At 47.6% G+C, this 17,221-nt stretch overlaps 1 protein-coding gene across 1 annotated transcript in view; it reads left to right on the top strand.

The window, feature by feature from the left end:
• The window catches only part of PGM2 (phosphoglucomutase 2), a 74,362-nt gene that overhangs the window by 21,255 nt on the left and 35,886 nt on the right, over positions 1–17,221 (top strand). The window contains exons 5-7 of the mRNA XM_069744617.1: positions 594–677; positions 1,754–1,947; positions 2,830–3,019. Of these exons, the coding sequence (XP_069600718.1) occupies positions 594–677; positions 1,754–1,947; positions 2,830–3,019 (468 nt within the window). The remainder of the gene's footprint in view (positions 1–593; positions 678–1,753; positions 1,948–2,829; positions 3,020–17,221) is intronic.

Genomic DNA, 17,221 nt, shown 5'->3' with positions numbered 1-17,221 from the left:
CTGCGCCCACCAGGGGGTGCTGCTCGTAGGCGTTTACAGTGCTGTGACGGGAGCAGGATAGCTGGAAGGAGAGCGCCAGTGCTGGCAGAAGGTGGAAAAGGACCTGATATATGGAGGTGCGAGCTCCACACTCCTCTTACCGGAGAATGGCTGTAATATAATATCTATGAATGTCTTGTGTCCTGCTGATATTATCTGTCAGGTTTTTGCTTTGTAGTATGAGGGCAGCATGATGCAGGGGCCGAGACACTGATTTCAGCGATGTGTAACTCATTAGGCTGTGTGCTGCTGTTTCAATACAATGAGTGTTTTATCGTCAGGAGATTATTACTGCCCAGACTGGTGCCAATGTGAGACCCGGTCTGACCACACAGAAAGATGTGAGGGCGGCATCACCTTTCAGAGCTCTGCTACATCTAAGAACTCTGATTGTGTCACAACTGCTGCACTCAGTGAACTAAGCGATGCATCACTGGAATCAGGGTCTCTGTCCCTACATCATGCTGCTCTCGGATGAGATATCAAAAACCTGCTGACAGATTCCCTTTTAGTTCTCGCTGTATAGTCTGGTAACTATTTCTTTCCTTTTCTAGCCGTATACCGTGATTCATCTTAATCTGTGTGCAGGGATTATGGTGACTGCCTCCCACAATCCCAAGCAGGACAATGGATACAAGGTAGGAGCAGAGTTTCTCTACACCCTGGCTTATGTCCGGAGGAAGGACACAATCATTCGTTCCTGTCTACGGTTTATCTATTGTATTCTACATGGGGGCAAATATCCACAGCCTGCATAATGGTGTTTCCAGTGGGTTAGCGTTACGGGCACCTTTTTGACAGAGGTAAAAAAAATGTTGTTTTATTTTTTTGTGAATTCCCAGTGCTGTTCCCTGCACAGGCTGCAGTGTGTCCGCACCGCTCTGCTTTACCCTCCCATACAGCTCCTGTGTGACGTCCTCTCCCCGGTGCTGCGGACACTGTGCGCTCCACTCCCATCTCTAATCATTTAATCATTGCCCATTACATTATTTCCTGGGGGGTCCGCACTCTCCCTCAGTGCTGGATATCAGTGGTTGAGGGGGATTGGGCCTGTTGGATTATAACATTCCCGCTCTTCCTTCCTGGCCGTTCCTTTGACCTTCTCCCTAGTGAGAACACATGCACGCTCAGCAGTGTTTATAATGTGTGCAAACTGTAAAGCGCTGCTGAATATGTTAGCACTATAAAAATAAAAAAATATTATTTTAGACTATTATTATATTTATGGGGGATTTGGGATGAGTAGCTATTGGCCCAATGAGTAATTGGTTAAAAATATCTTTAGTTTTCTGGCCACCTTAAGGCGTACTTGTAATCTCGGGTGACTGTCTTGTGTGTACTTGTGGACTCTGCCCATTACCTGGCCTGTATCCTGCATTTGTCACCAGCTTTCTGCTCTGCAGTCTTTGTCTCTGATTTTCAGTTGTCTCTGAGCTGGTGGGGGGAGACTGGCTGCTATAAGGGCACGGAAATATGAGAGATTCCCATTCTCCTGTCTCTATGTACTGAGCAGTGTAGCTGTAAATGTAGCCCCGCTCTGCCTACACAAAGCCCCTAATGTCCCCTCACGATTAGTTCTGCAGGTGCCAAGTACGGCTTCACCCACCAGCTCAGACTTGAAGGGAAAGCCGTACCCTCACCGCAGACGAGTCCGGTTGATGACCTGTCCCTCCTCCTATACATCCCGCTACGTTGTATCATTATGTCTTATCAGGTTTATTGGGAGAACGGAGCTCAGATCATTCCTCCGCATGACAAAGGTATCGCTCTTGCCATCGAGGAGAATCTGGAGCCATGGCCTCAAGCCTGGGACAACGCTCTCATCGATGGCAGCCCCCTCCTTAAAGATCCCTACTGCTCCATAAACAAGGATTATTTTTCTGACATACAGACACATTGCTACCACAGGTAAGGGGGGCTCAGCTGGAAACACTCTAATAATAAGAGGCAATAAGGCTCTCCACCCCTCCTACTCATGGACGCTCAGTATGGCAGAGCATGCATGTGTACTTAAAAGGGAGAGGGGCACAAGCTGCTGCCAGCACTTCTGGCAGTGACTTTTCTTGCTTGAATGGGTTTTCCCCTTCTATTTTTTTTCTTACTACCTATTAATCATGGTTGTGTTATAAATGATAAACTCTGGCTTCAGCTGGGGGTCTGCATCGCTGCTTCGTTGATTGTGTTCAGGCTGATGGCATCGTGATAACTGTGGTATAGCCTATCATTGGGCTAAGCGGAGGACTGTACAAGCTGCTGAGCCCAGTGATTGGCTGCAGCGCTGCTATCGTGATGTCATCAGCCTGCACATAATCACTGGAGCAGCAGCAGAGACGCAGTGCTGGACCTCGGGATGCCGGGGACCAGCTGTTATTTCTAATACCACCAGGATGAATTAATTACAAAAGTTGTAAGGAGAAAATTCCTTTAAGAACAGAATCTTCCACATTACAATCCACCTGCCTGATCATTCTCCCACCCGACATCTGTCCGCAGAGGGGTCAGGAGGCTTCCGTCTATGTAGATGGTGGCCTGGTGCCTCTTACACATAATGTATAGCCACCCTTATTACAAAGAACATGGGAATAATACATGGAAGTCACTGTTCCCAGGACTAATGAGGGTCCTAGTGTTCGGACCCCCATTGATCACCGAAATGTAAAAGCTCTGGGGCACATGGCCTTTTATTTTGCTCATTACTTGTTACCATAGATGCTGTTTTGTCTGTATAAATGTCTGTATAAATATTTTCTGTGCCATATTTCTTGTCCTGATTGTGTCTCTATGTTTCAGAGACATAAACCAGACGTCAAAGCTGAAGTTTGTGCACACGTCTGTCCATGGCGTAGGCCACCAGTTTGTCCAGTCTGCATTCCAGGCTTTCAGCTTCAGTCCCCCACTCGCTGTCGCTGAGCAAAAGGACCCGGATCCGGAGTTTCCTACAGTGAAATACCCCAATCCTGAAGAGGGCAAAGGAGTCCTGGTATGAGCACTTATCTCTGTCCTTCCCTTCCTTCTACCCCTCTGTCCTCTCTCTCTCCTTCCTTCTCCTTTTCAGTCCTCTCTCTCCTTCCTTCTCCTTTTCTGTCCTCTCTCCTTCCTTCTCCTTTTCTGTCCTCTCTCTCTCCTTCCTTCTCCCCCTCTGCCCTCTCTCTGCTTCCTTCTCCTCCTCTGCCCTCCTTCCTTCTCCTCCTCTGCCATCTCTATACTTCCTTCTCCTCCTCTGCCCTCCTTCCTTCTCCTCCTCTGCCCTCTCTCCTTGCTTCTCCTCCTCTGCCCTCTCTCCTTGCTTCTCCTCCTCTGCCCTCTTTCCTTCCTTCTCCTCTGCCCTCTCTCTCCTTCCTTCTCCTCCTCTGCCCTCTCTCTCCTTCCTTCTCCTCCTCTGTCCCCTCTCTCCTTCCTTCTCCTCCTCTGCCCTCTCTGCTTCCTTCTCCTCCTCTGCTTCCTTCTCCTCCTCTGCTTCCTTCTCCTCCTCTGCTTCCTTCTCCTCCTCTGCCCTCTCTGCTTCCTTCTCCTCCTCTGCTTCCTTCTCCTCCTCTGCCCTCTCTGCTTCCTTCTCCTCCTCTGCCCTCTCTCTCCTTCCTTCTCCTCCTCTGCCCTCTCTGCTTCCTTCTCTGCCTCTGCCCTCTCTCTCCTTCCTTCTCCTCTTGTGCTCTCTCTATCCTTCCTTCTCCTCTTGTGTCCTCTCTATCCTTCCTTCTCCTCTGTCCCCTCTCTCCTTCAATTCAAATGAGCTTTATTGGCAGGACTAAGTACACGTTAGCACTGCCAAAGCATATGGTAAAAATATGGGGGTGGGGGAGGGAGGCATATAGAGGTCCAGGATATATCAGACTCCTTTTAGAGGATAGGGGATGTTTCCAGGGTGGGGTATAGGCGTCCATGACATATCGGGCTCTTTAGTCGGGGGATAGGGATATGTCCAGTGTTGAGGTACGGGAGTCCATGACATATCAGGCTCCTCTTAGTCTGTGGCAGGCACTGACATATTCCGCTGCTACGGCCACTGCACTTTCCTCTTCCCCCAGTATTATCGGCAGTTTCTCTTCCTCCTCCATGGAGGTGAAGTCTGGGAGGAGATCAGACAGTCTCTTGAAGTGAGTGTCCCTCACTGCGGAGTATTTGGGGCACCTCAGCAGGAAGTGGGCCTCATCCTCCACGGCCTCCTGGGGGCACTGCTGGCAGAGTCTGCTCTCTCGAGGCTTGTAGTTCTGTCGGTGCCGCCCGGATTCGATGAGTAGGCTGTGGGCGCTCAGTCTGTACCGGCCCAGGATCTGTCGATCTTTGGGGTTTTCTAGTTTCTCTAGATATGGGGCTAGTTTGTACACCCTCTGTAGATTCTGGTATATTGTCAGTTTCTTGGATTTGTTTGTCGTTCCTCCAGATGCTGAGATATTCCTCTTTGACTTTGTGTACCATCTTCTGGATTTCACCTTTTGTCAGGCCATGTAGGTTGATGGCTTGGTCAGACTGGCTTTGGGTACTTTTTCTTGGGAGGCTTCCTGGTGTAGGAAGGCTTTGTGATGGTAGGAGCTGGGACTGTTACTTTGTAGATGAGCCTTGAATGTCAGTGCCTTCTTCTTTATTGTGATGTGTAGTGGGAATCTGCCCAGCTCTGCTCGGCAGGCGCTATTTGATGGATTTGGAGAAGATGCTTGCAGAACTCTAGGTGGAATATTTCTGTCGGCCCAGCGTCCCACTTTGACCAGTGTGGGTATGAGACTGGGCCCCAGACCTCACTACCGTATAGAAGGATTGGGGCAATGATGGAGTCAAAGATTTTTAGCCAAATGGTTACTGGTGCCTTGAGATGGTACAGACGCCTTCTGATGGCATAGAAGGCTTTGGATGCCTTGTCTTTTAGTAACTCTATGGCTTGCTTGAAGCTCCCTGACTGGCTGAGTTCTAGGCCCAGGTAGGTGTACCTGTTGGTTTCTGTAAGAGAGGACCGTTGTCTATCATAAAGGTAGGATGGCCAGTGGGTTTCTGCTTTCTTTTCTGGAACACCATGATATTAGTTTTTTTTCTCGTTGATTGGCAGTGCCCATGTGCTGCTGAAGGTCATTAGGATTTACAGATGATCTCGGAGGCCTTTCTCAGTTGGTGATAACAGCACGAGGTCATCTGCATACAGCAGAAATTTCACCTGGGTGTCATGGAGGGTGAGTCCTGGTGCTGAGGAGGACACTAGGGCCACTGCCAGCTCATTGATGTAGATGTTAAAGAGCATTGCACTGAGGCTGCAGCCCTGTCTCACTTCTCGACTCTGTTGGAAATAGGCCGTCCTCCTACCGTTGACCTTCACACTGCAACTGTTCTCAGTGTAGGAGCTTCGGATGACATCATATGTTTTGCCTCCTATTCCGCTCCCCAGCAATTTTAGGAATAGTCCTGGGTGCCACACTGAGTCGAAGGCCTTCTTGAAGTCCACAAAACAAGCATATATCTTCCCGTTCTATGTATTGTGGATGTGGTCGGTGGTGCGGTGGTTTGGCATGAACCCTGCTTGGCTCTTGCTGAGGACGTTGTGCTCGGTGAGGAAGGTGAGGATCCTCTTGTTCAGGATGCAGTTCAAGAGTTTACCCAGGTTGCTGCTGACACATATCCCTCGGTACTTTGCTGGGTCGTACTTGTCCCCATTTTTGTGTATAGGGGTTATGAGGCCTCCTTGGTTCCAGTTTTTGGGGAAGCAGCCGGCCTGCAGTACGATATTAAATAGTTTTGTTATCGCAGCCTGGATGTCTGGAGGGCTGTATTTTAGCATTTATGGTAGGATCCCATCTGGACCGCTGGCTTTTTTTTACCTTTTGTCTGTGATCCTTTCTGTTATTTCTGTCAGTGTGATTGGTGTATCCAGAGGATTTTGGAAATCTTTGAACTTTTCCTCCATATCTTTCAGTTTTTTCACAAGCTCTTTTTGTGCCAGGTTCAGGTCTTCACTTGGGATGTTATTGTAAAGGTCCTTGAAGTACTGGAGCCAGATGTTGCCGCTCTGGATGTGGAGGCTGTTGCTTTTCTGGTTGGATCCAAGGTGATTCCACAGTTCCCAAAATTTGTTGTCTTCAAGGGCATCTTGGAGTTGGAGGAGTTTGGTAGAGATGTCGTTTTGCTTTTTCTTTCTGAGGATGGCTTTGTAATTTCGTTGTACGGTGTGGTAGGCTTCTCTCAGAGTGGGGTAGTTGGGGTCTCTTTGTATTTATTTGAGGCCATTCTTAGGGCCTTCCGTATGGTCTTGCATTCTTTGTCGAACCAGTTGTTGGGATTTTGTTTACTCGGTCTCTTGTTGATGCTTCTTTTCAGGTCAGACATTTCTGCCATGGCATATAGAATGTTGTTAAGGTCTCTTACCGCTAGGTGTACTCCTTCTGGGTTAAATTCATACACGTTATTATGGAAGCATTGGAGCTTCTCCTTGATCTCTGGTCTGTTGATGGCATCTTTGTATTTTGGGGCCGACATCTTGGACCATTTGAAGGATGGTGGCAGGCTAAAGAGGCCGGTCTTTTGCGGGGTTTGTGAGGGTGATTTCTTTGTGGATTTGATGTTTAGGAGCAGTTGTTTAAGGTCTGACAGATGTTTTTGTGGGGTGACTATAAGGGCGCCAGTATTTGCAGGGTCCATATCTGTGATGGCATAGACTATCACACTGCTGCCCACATGGGAGTTTAGGGTATGTCTTCCCAGTGAGTCTCCCTTGGTGCGGCCATTGAGGATACGAAGTCCAAGGCTTCGGCATAGGTTCAACAGCGTTCTGCCGCTTTTATTAACTGTGCAATCTTAGCTGTTCCTGTCGGTGTGCACTGGGTTGTCACAGTCGGTATCTGCTTCAAGTATATAGAGGTTTCCATCAGTGGTCAGGTAGTCTCTTTCTCTTCCCATTCTTGCGTTGAGGTCTCCGTAGATGAGAACGTTGCCAAGAGTCTGGAAATGGGCAGCTTCAGTCTTTAGGGTCTCAAAGCTGTCTGGGTTGAAGTATGGAGACTCTGGAGGAGCTACGTACACTGCACAGAGGTAGATGTCAGCCCCGGATGTGAGGATGGAGTGGCTTCTTCTTATCCAGAAGTGGCTGTCTCCTCTCTTCACTGCTCTGATATGTTCATGGAGCTCTTCTTTGTACCATACTAATATTCCTCCTGAGCTCCAGCCCTGTTTGATGTTTTTATTTTTCAGGGCTGAGACAGAGAATTCCCTGTATCCGGTGGGGACATAGGATTCATTATTGGCCTTAGTCCATGTTTCAAGGAGGATCTGTATATCAATGTCTCAGTCTTTGGTTAAAGTCTGGGTCGTTTGTCTTGTATCCGACGGCTGAGGTGTTCAGGCCCTGGATGTTCCAGCTACCGATGATTAGGGTTGACATTGTGTAGCTGTATACCTTGTAATGGGCTGTCCTGCATAGGACATCTTGGGTTGCTGACTGGTGACCTTGTTGTAGGCAATTGGTCCAGTCGCGTGAGTTTCTTGCATATGGAACTGATCATGGTCTTTATTTCTGCCAGCTCACTGCCCTTTTTCACTCTGTGTGGGGAGGGTGGTGTCTTCCATGGTTTGTGTCTCTCATAGACTGGTTTTGCATACAGGTTGCAGTTTCCAGTTAGTTGAGCATATTCCATTTTTGGTTGGTGCTCTTTCTATAGGTTTTCGGTTTGTATGGGTTCTTGGACTGTGGACTCTGAGTACAATGTCTTTAAAGGTACCTTCACACTGAGCAACTTTTGAACGATAACGATAGCGATCCGTGACGTTGCAGCGTCCTGGATAGCGGTCTTGTTGTTTTTGACACGCAGCAGCGATCAGGATCCTGCTGTGACTACGCTGGTCGGAGCCTTTCGGAGCTAGAAGGCCAGAACTTTATTTCGTCGCTGGATCACCCGCTGTCATCGCTGGATCGGCGTGTATGACGCCGATCCAGCGATGTGTTCACTTGTAACCAGGGTAAACATCGGGTTACTAAGCGCAGGGCCACGCTTAGTAACCCGATGTTTACCCTGGTTACCATTGTAAATGTAAAAAAAAAAAAAAAAAACACAACATACATTCCCGTGTCTGTCACGTCCCCCGGCGTCAGCTTCCCGCACTGACTGAGCGCCGGCCGTAAAGCACAGCGCAGTCAGTGCGGGGAGCTGACGCCGGGGGACGTGACAGACACCGGAATGTGAGTATGTTGTGTTTTTTTTTTACATTTACAATGGTAACCAGGGTAAACATCGGGTTACTAAGCGTGGCCCTGCGCTTAGTAACCTGATGTTTACCCTGGTTACCCGGGCACCTCGGCATCGTTGGTCGCTGGAGAGCTGTCTGTGTGACAGCTCTCCAGCGACCACACAATGACTTACCAACGATCACGGCCAGGTCGTATCGCTGGTCGTGATCGTTGGTAAATCATTTAGTGTTACGGTACCTTAAGTTCTTTGGCAAGAAGGCTGACTCCTTGGTTGTTGAGATGTTTGTCATCATACAGGTGGTGGAGGTTTATGACAGGATGTTGTGCCAGGGTGATGTCTAGCATCGTTGTGATCTTGGCTACTAGTTCTCTGTTGACGTCTTGGGTGATGTATTGGAAGGAATCTTTCTCAAGTCACCTTCCACGACGGCATATGGAGGTTGTCTCTTTGCCCTAATGGGGAACAGGAAACACAGAGAGGTTAAAAGGACCTCCCACCTCCCACTCGCCATGGGACAGGGAGAGGTTTCCATATGCTGTAGTGGCCGGCGACTACAGTTACTATTTCAGGTTTTTACCTGTTAAAGCCGGGCAGCTGGTGGTCGCTCCGTGCCTCTCCTTGTGCTGCTCCCGTCGTCCTACATTCCAGATACCTCTGGACTCTTCCCGGCCTTCCCGCGCCCCCACGAGGGTAAAGCAGGCCTGGGATCCCCAGCCAGGATCCTCTCTGAGCTTCCCGGCTTCTCCCACTCCATGCTGCTCGGCGTTCCGGAAGTGACGTCAGCGGTCGCACGCGCGTCACTTCCGGTTTTCGTATCTCCCTGAAGCCGGTACTTCCGGGTTTCGCCGGCCGGCATTGTCGGAGCTATGGCTTCCCACACGTGGATCCTGGAGGGGGAATTATGTCCGCTGGAGGCAGGTGCTGGTAGCGGTGCTCCATAAAAGCCTGCTGAATCACCACTGAAGGTAAGACTAAAATTCTTCAGTATGGACGGTTCTTTATGCCCTGCGTCTGCAGAGCCCAGCGCTGCCCCTGCTACTGTGAGTACGCAGGGACGTGATCCGGGAGGTAGTTCCTTTAGGGGGTTAGCTCCTCACTCTTCTCTCCCTTTCTGTTTCAGGGAGAAAAGTCTGCCCCTAGAGCTACTAATAGGAAGAAGTGCCCGGTCTGTTCTATTAAACTCCCTCCTATCTGGGATAAAAAAAAACTGCCAGCCATGTACTGACGGGATAATTAAAGCTGAGCAACCATCCCTAGTAGATGAAATACGCTCTCTTGTTAAACAGGAGGTACAATCTTCCTTAGCAGCTTTTACACCTCCACCCCCACCTCCGCCACCACATTTCCCAGCTAAAAAGAGGAAGATTGAGGTCGTAGAATCTGATACTGATTCAGACCACTCTCATACTTCATCTGTGGGCTGGGAAGATCCAGCATCCCTTAAGGCTGAGGTCAGGAAATACCTCTTTTCCTCAAATTATATTGAGGACCTGGTGTCTGCTGTTCGTAATACAATGGGACTTGAAGAGGAATCTGTACCACAGTCCATACAGGATCATATGTTTGGTGGGCTCAGATCGGAGAAAAGGGCAGGGTTCCCTGTTCACGCTAATGTTATTAATATGATTGAGCAAGAATGGGAACTCCCTCAAAAGTGCCTTAGTATGTCTTCAGAGATGAAACATAGATTTCCTCTAGAAGGTGATTTTGTCAAACTTGACATTCCCAAGGTTGATGTGCAGGTGGCCAGAGTCGCCAAAAGAACAGCACTCACCTTTGAGGATTCTTCACAATTGAAAGATCCTATGGACAGTAAGATTGAGGCTCCTGAAGAAGTCTTGGGAAACTTCTACGTCTGTCCTCAAGGCTAATTTCGCATCTACCTGTGTAGCTAGGACCCTCTCCTGCTGGCTAGAAAAATAAGAATCTCACATTTCTCAAGGTACCTCTAGAGGTGAGATGTTGGATTCACTCCCTATTCTACATAAAGCCACTGGTTTTCTGGCGGATGCTTCTCTGGAATCCGTTAGGATTGCCGCCAGATCCTTAGTGCTTTCCAACTCTGCCAGAAGGGCCCTCTGGCTTAAATTATGGAGTGGTGATATCACCTCTAAGGCTAAGTTGTGTGCCATCCCCTTTAAAGGAGACTATGTGTTTGGTCCAGCTTTAGACATTTTGATAAAGCTACTGATAAGAAAAAGGCGCTTCCAGAGCAAAAACAACTGAAGAAACGTTTTTTTCGTGCCCCACTGTCTCAGCCCTCTCAACCGAGAGGTAAAGGCAAAACCGGCAGATGGAGCTATGCAAAAGGTAGAGGGAAAAATATTTTTGTCCCTCAACAACAACAGCAGCAGCAGCAGCCATTCCAACAGGAAAAACAATGACTCCGACCCGGTGGGGGGGAAGACTCTCAAAATATGTGGATCAGTGGGAAAACATCACCAGTTCCCACTGGGTCCTCGATGTTATCAAAGAGGGCCTATTGATCGAATTAATTTCCCCCCCCCTCATGGTCTAAAGATTACTACCCTTTCAACAAAAAATCACAAATTATTAACATTGGGTCTCAGAGATCTTCTAAGATCAAACGTGATCTCCCCAGTTCCACAATCAGAATGGGGTCTGGGACATTATTCCCGATTATTCCTGGTACCCAAACCATCAGGGGAAGTCCGTATCATTATAAATTTGAAGGGTCTAAATCAGTATGTGAAATATCGAAGGTTCAAGATGGAGTCTGTAAAATCAGCCATTCCTTTAATAGATCAACACTCCTTTATGGCAACCATCGACTTAAAGGATGCATATTTTCACATTCCTATTCACCTGAGACACAGAAAATACCTCAGGTTTGCGATACAGGGGAGTCGTCAGGTGGAGCACTATCAGTTTGGAGTCCTTCCCTTCGGCATCTCATCAGCTCCGAGGGTATTCTCCAAAGTAATGGCAGAGGCAGTGTCATTCATCTGGAGACAAGGGGCCTTTATAGTGCCCTATCTGGACGATCTGCTGATAGTAGCTCCCACCGAGATAACACTGATATCCCATGTGTCAACTACATTAGAGATATTGAAGTCTCTAGGTTGGATTCCGAATATAAAGAAATCTCAGCTTCAACCCTCAAAAACCAGGAAGTTTTTGGGAGTGGTTCTGGACTCTGCAAAACAAATGTCCTTTCTTCCAGACGATCACAGACTACCATTGGTAGTAAAGATCAGGAAATACAAAGAGATGAGATCTCCTACACTCCGGGAGGGAATGTCGCTCTAAAGGTACCGTCACACTAAGCGACGCTGCAGCGATACCGACAACGATCCGGATCGCTGCAGCGTCGCTGTTTGGTCGCTGGAGAGCTGTCACACAGACAGCTCTCCAGCGACCAACGATCCCGAGGTCCCCGGTAACCAGGGTAAACATCGGGTTACTAAGCGCAGGGCCGCGCTTAGTAACCCGATGTTTACCCTGGTTACCATCGTTAAAGTAAAAAAAAACAAACGCTACATACTTACCTACCGCTGTCTGTCCTCGGCGCTCTGCTTTCCGGCTGCCCGGCGCTCACAGCCAGAGCAGAGAAGCAGAGCGCCGAGGACAGACAGCGGTAGGTAAGTATGTAGTGGTTGTTTTTTTTACTTTAACGATGGTAACCAGGGTAAACATCGGGTTACTAAGCGCGGCCCTGCGCTTAGTAACCCGATGTTTACCCTGGTTACCGGCATCGTTGGTCGCTGGAGAGCTGTCTGTGTGACAGCTCTCCAGCGACCAAACAGCGACGCTGCAGCGATCTGGATCGTTGTCGGTATCGCAGCGTCGCTTAGTGTGACGGCACCTTTAGGCTCCATGACAGCCTGCATTCAGTCGGTGGCTTGGGCTCAAGCTCACTCAAGAATTCTCCAAACCCACGTTCTAGACTATTGGGATGGTCGTCCCGGCTCTTTAACCAAAAGGATTCACACACCAGGTCGGGTGAAAGCATCCTTCTCAGGGGTGTGAGTTGGATTCAGTTCCCAATAACCACGATCAAATCAGATGCCAGCAAGAGGGAGCCATGATAAATCATGTTCCTTATCAGGGTCTTTGGGACCAGTCAATCAGAGAGAGATCGTCAAATTTCCGAGAACTCAAAGCTGTGGAAGAAGCTCTCTTAGCAGCAAATCGTCAGATTTCTGGGCAACATGTTCAGATATACTCGGACAACATGACCACGTTGGCTCATATCAAACACCAGGGCAGTACAAAATTCACCAGCCTAAAGAAGATCTCTGCTCGAATTTTTGCTTGGGCCGAAAAACACTTACTGTCCCTGACGGCAACTCACCTGAAAGGTACTGCCAGTATTCAGGCAGATTATCTGAGCCACCAGGATATTCACCCGGGCGAATGGAGTCTGGATCGTCAAGCATTCAACTTTCTGGTAAACAAGTGGGGTCTCCCGGAAGTCGACCTCTTTGCCTCTCACCAAAATGCAAAAGTCGAAACATATTTCTCCTTGAATCCAAGAGGAAATCCCAGAGCAGTAGATGCCTTAGTTCAAGATTGGCACTTTCATCTGGCCTACGCATTTCCACCCATCCCGATTCTTGCAAAGGTGCTACGGAAAATACGGATAGAAAAGACCCCAACTATTTTGGTTGCTCCATTTTGGCCCAAAAGAAGTTGGTTCAACTTGATCATCCAACTACAGGTGGACGGACCGGTAATGTTACCGATGAAAGACAATCTCCTCTCTCAGGGGCCAGTTCTTCACTCAGACCCTCAGAAATGGAATTTAGCGGTGTGGTTTCTGAAGCCCATGTATTGAAAGCAAAAGGGTTATCAAACCCTGCCATAGCTACTCTACAAAAATCCAGGAAACCGGTAACAAACGCCATTTATAATAAAATCTGGAAAAAATTTTCATCTTTTTGTTTGCCCAACCCTCCAGACCCTCTTAGGCCAGATATACCTAAGATATTAGATTTTTTGCATAAATGTTTGGAGATTGGTCTGAAACCCAGTACTATGAAGGTCCAGGTTTCTGCGCTCAGTTCTATCTTTGATCAAGATCTAGCAGGACATCGTTGGATTAAAAGGTTCATGACCTCAGCGATTAGAATAAACCCTAGGAAACAAGTCATAGTTCCTCCAGGTCTTACAGGTCCACCCTTTGAACCTCTGTCTACCTGTTCCCCACAAAATCTTGCTTACAAAACTGTTTTTTTGGTAGCTATAACTTCAGCCAGAAGGGTGGGTGAATTACAGGCCTTGTCAATAAGAGAACCTTATCTACTGGTTAGAGAAGACTCGATAGTACTCCGACTTGATCCCTCTTTCCTTCCAAAAGTGGTTTCTGAATTTCATCGTTCTCAAGAAATCGTGCTACCAACCTTTTGCAATAAACCTGCAAACTCGGAAGAAAGAAAATTTAACACTCTTGATGTTCGGCGTATTCTGCTACGTTACTTGGATCAAACCCGTGCTTTGAGTTGATCATAACCTTTTTGTCCACTCCTCAGGGCAAAATAAGGGGAAGAAGGTAGCCAAGAGTACCATTGCTTCATGGATTAAAAAAGCCATAACAGAATCTTACCTTGCTTAAAATAAACTACCTCCGGTAGGGATCAAAGCCCACTCAACCAGATCTACGTCGGTTTCCTGGGCAGAAAGAGCAGGCGCATCTCCGGAGCAGATCTGCAGGGCAGCTACGTGGTCTTCACTCCATACCTTCTCCAAATATTACAGATTGGATGTATTATCCAATAAGGATTTAGTCTTCGGCCGCAAGGTTCTTTAGGCCGTTGTCCCTCCCTAGTGCCAAATTAGTTGGTATTGCTCCATATGCCGTCGTGGAAGGTGACTAGAGAAAATAGAATTATTCTTACCGTTAATTCGGTTTCTAGGAACCTTCCACGATGGCGCTAATTTCCCACCCTCTATATTTCCTGGATCAATTCTGGGATTCAGAAGGTAAACCGGTGCTATGGTATCAGTTGTAAGTCACTGGCAGGTGGGAGGTCCTTTTAACCTCTCTGTGTTTCCTGTTCCCCATTAGGGCAAAGAGACAACCTCCATATGCCGTCGTGGAAGGTTCCTAGAAACTGAATTAACAGTAAGAATAATTCTATTTTTCTTGGCAGCAGAGAGGACAGGATGATCTTGCTGCCAGGGAACTTCTGTTATTTGGTCTCTGCTAGCTGACACAATTGTCCTGCTACCTGCTGGTGTTGGTCCTGGAGATTGTTGGTGCCTGTATGTATGATGATGTGGTTTGGGTTGGTGAAATATGGATTGTCAATTACGGCCTTTGCTTGTTCTATAGTTGAGCAGCGGATTTTGGAGACCCTTTTTCCTGGGAAGAGTCGCCTTGTATTGAGGTATTTTCCGTTGGAGTCTATAATCAGGACTATATCAGGACATGTTGGTTGGCTGCTCCTATGGGAGCTTCTGTTTGCGTTCTTCTTGTTGCTCTGTCCTGTTGTTGTGGTCTGCTGTTGTTCTAGACTTGGGGTTTGTTTGGTGCTTGGGTCTGGCCCATCCTGTGGTTCTTGGTTATTTTCTATTTTGCTCTCAATATTTCGGCAGTTATTTAAGTTAGTGGTGGTGTGACTGTTAGCTCTCATTGTGTCTTCACCTGTCTCCTTCCCTGGGTCCCCCTCCTGTGTTAGGGGTGGTGTCTGGCTCTTTAGGTTTTCTATTTCTCCTTTTAATTTAGCATTTTCTTGCCGTAGTTCATACAGTTCATGTTTGATTTCCTGCACCGCTGAGTCCAGTACACACTCCAGTCTGGATATCTCTGCATCTGTTGGGTCATTTGTCTGTCTTTGGATCTGATTCCTTCTCCTTCCTTCTCCTCCTCTGCCCTCTCTCATTCCGTCTCCCCCTCTGTCCTCTCCCTCCTTCCTTCTCCTCCTCTGTCCTCTCTCTCCTTCCTTCTCCTCCTCTGTCCTCTCTCTCCTTCCTTCTCCTCCTCTGTCCTCTCTCTCCTTCCTTCTCCTCCTCTACCTTTTCCTTCCTTCATCTCCTCTGCCCCCTCTCCTTCCATCTCGCCCTCTGTCCTCTCCCTCCTTCCTGCTCCCACTCTGTCCTCTCCCTCCTTCTTTCTCCCCCTGTGCTCTCTCTCCTTCCTTCTCCTCCTCTGCCCTCTCTTTCCTTCTCCTCTGCCCTCTCTCCTTCTGTCTCCCCCTCTGTCCTCTCCCTCCTTCCGTCTCCCCCTCTGTCCTCTCTGTCCTTCCTTTTTCTCCTCTGCCCTCTCCCTCCTTCCCCCTCTGATGCATCCCATCATTTAGAATGAATTCCGCAATTTTTGTGCACATGATGCGTTTTTTTTTCGAAAAAACGCATTGCGGTAAAAAACGCAGCATGTTCATTAATTTTGTGGATTTTTTGCGGATTTCCCACTATATCATTGCATTGGGAAATCCGCAAAAAAATCTGTAAAAAAAGGCGTCAAGAAACGCATGCGGATTTCTTGCAGAAAATGTCCTGTTTTGCGCAGGAAATTTCTGCAAGAAATCTTGAACGTGTGCACATAGCCTTAAAGAGAATTGGTCCTTCTCCACAAGTCGCCCCAAGGGCAGGGTGTCATAACCAGGCAGATTATGTACCCAGCCCCACTGTGCTGCATGCTGTGAGGGCACACACCCAGACCTGGCAGCTACCTCTCCCACGTGGTACTTGTGGACCCTTTCTTTCATTCTGCAAGGGAGTTTGCCCACCTTTTTCCCTATATAGCGTCACCGGTAAGACTCAATGCTCTGCCTCCCTCTTGGAAGGGGTTCTCAGAGAAAGTGTCCAAAAAGACCCCCGTCACATATTTCAAGCTGCTACCCGTCTTAACCACACGTGTCTAGTGATGTCCGGATGAGGAGCGGCGTTTCGAACAGGCAGAGCGGCTCACTGAGCCTAACAGCTTTCCAACGGGACTCGAACAGGGACTGAAACAAATTTCCAGCCCGTTCGGATTAAATCCTTGTAATCCATCATTATTTCCACAGGCACAATCCATTACTAATTACAGGATCCGACATGTTGTAGACAGAACGCTGGAGTGTAAAGCTGTGGAAATAAAGATGGATGCACAAGTGTCAGTCTGAATCTGCCGTAAACCCTCTATTTGTTGGTGACTACATTTGCAGTGTCTGTCCACCAGATGGCAGTGTGGAGTAGTAGGTAATGATGGCTATAGCGGAGCGCTGTGCTGCCGTCGGCCCCATCCACAGGAGTGGAGCGCTGTGCTCCGGCCCACACTGTCATACGGGGAACTGCCGCCCCCATTCTCATGATTTTTGTTTTTGTTGCCATTTTCTGAGGCCTGTAGCGTTTTCATTTTTTGATCGATAGGGCTGTGTGATGGCTTGAGTTTTTGGCGTGGCAAACCGAGGTTGATACTGGTACCATGTCGGGGGAGATACAATGTTTGATCGCTTCTTGTTGTATTTTTTAATGGAGTTGCGGCAACAGAAAAAAACGTAATTCTTTTCAATTTTTTTTTCTTTTTACTGTGTTTACTGATAAGGTTACATTTTTTTTTTAAAGTTCAGACTATTAATGGCAATACCACATGTTAATTTGTTTACTATTTGTTTATTCTTATACTTTTTTTTTTTTTTTTCATATTTTAAAAAGCTGTTTTGTTTCCTTTTAACCTCTTCACTACCTATGAAGTATAGTTGCATCATAGGTCATGTCCCTTCCTTTGATTCTGGCTCCAGTGCTGAGCCCACTAACAGCCTCGGGTGGAATAACGATCCACCCACAGCTGTTAACATGTTAAATGCCAATGTCAATCTCCGACAGCAGCATTTAGCTCAAGCAAACAGGACGTGCATCACATAGCGGACTATTGAAGCAGGTTCAAAGTAGAAAAAAAGTTTAAAAGAAATGAAACATAATAAAAAAAAATATCAAAGGTCAAATCGCCCCCCTTTTGCCCCATTCAAAATTAAAGCCATTAAAAAAAAATCAAAAATACACATTTGTAGTTGCTGTGTTCATAAATGTCCAATCTGTCAAGATATGAAAACAATCCGATCGGTAAACGGTGT

The sequence above is a fragment of the Ranitomeya imitator genome, chromosome 1 (genome assembly GCF_032444005.1).
Source record: "Ranitomeya imitator isolate aRanImi1 chromosome 1, aRanImi1.pri, whole genome shotgun sequence".
Classification (NCBI taxonomy): Eukaryota; Metazoa; Chordata; class Amphibia; order Anura; family Dendrobatidae; genus Ranitomeya; species Ranitomeya imitator.
Note: the sequence above shows the minus strand (reverse complement) of the source record. Positions and strands in the feature narration are given on the sequence as shown.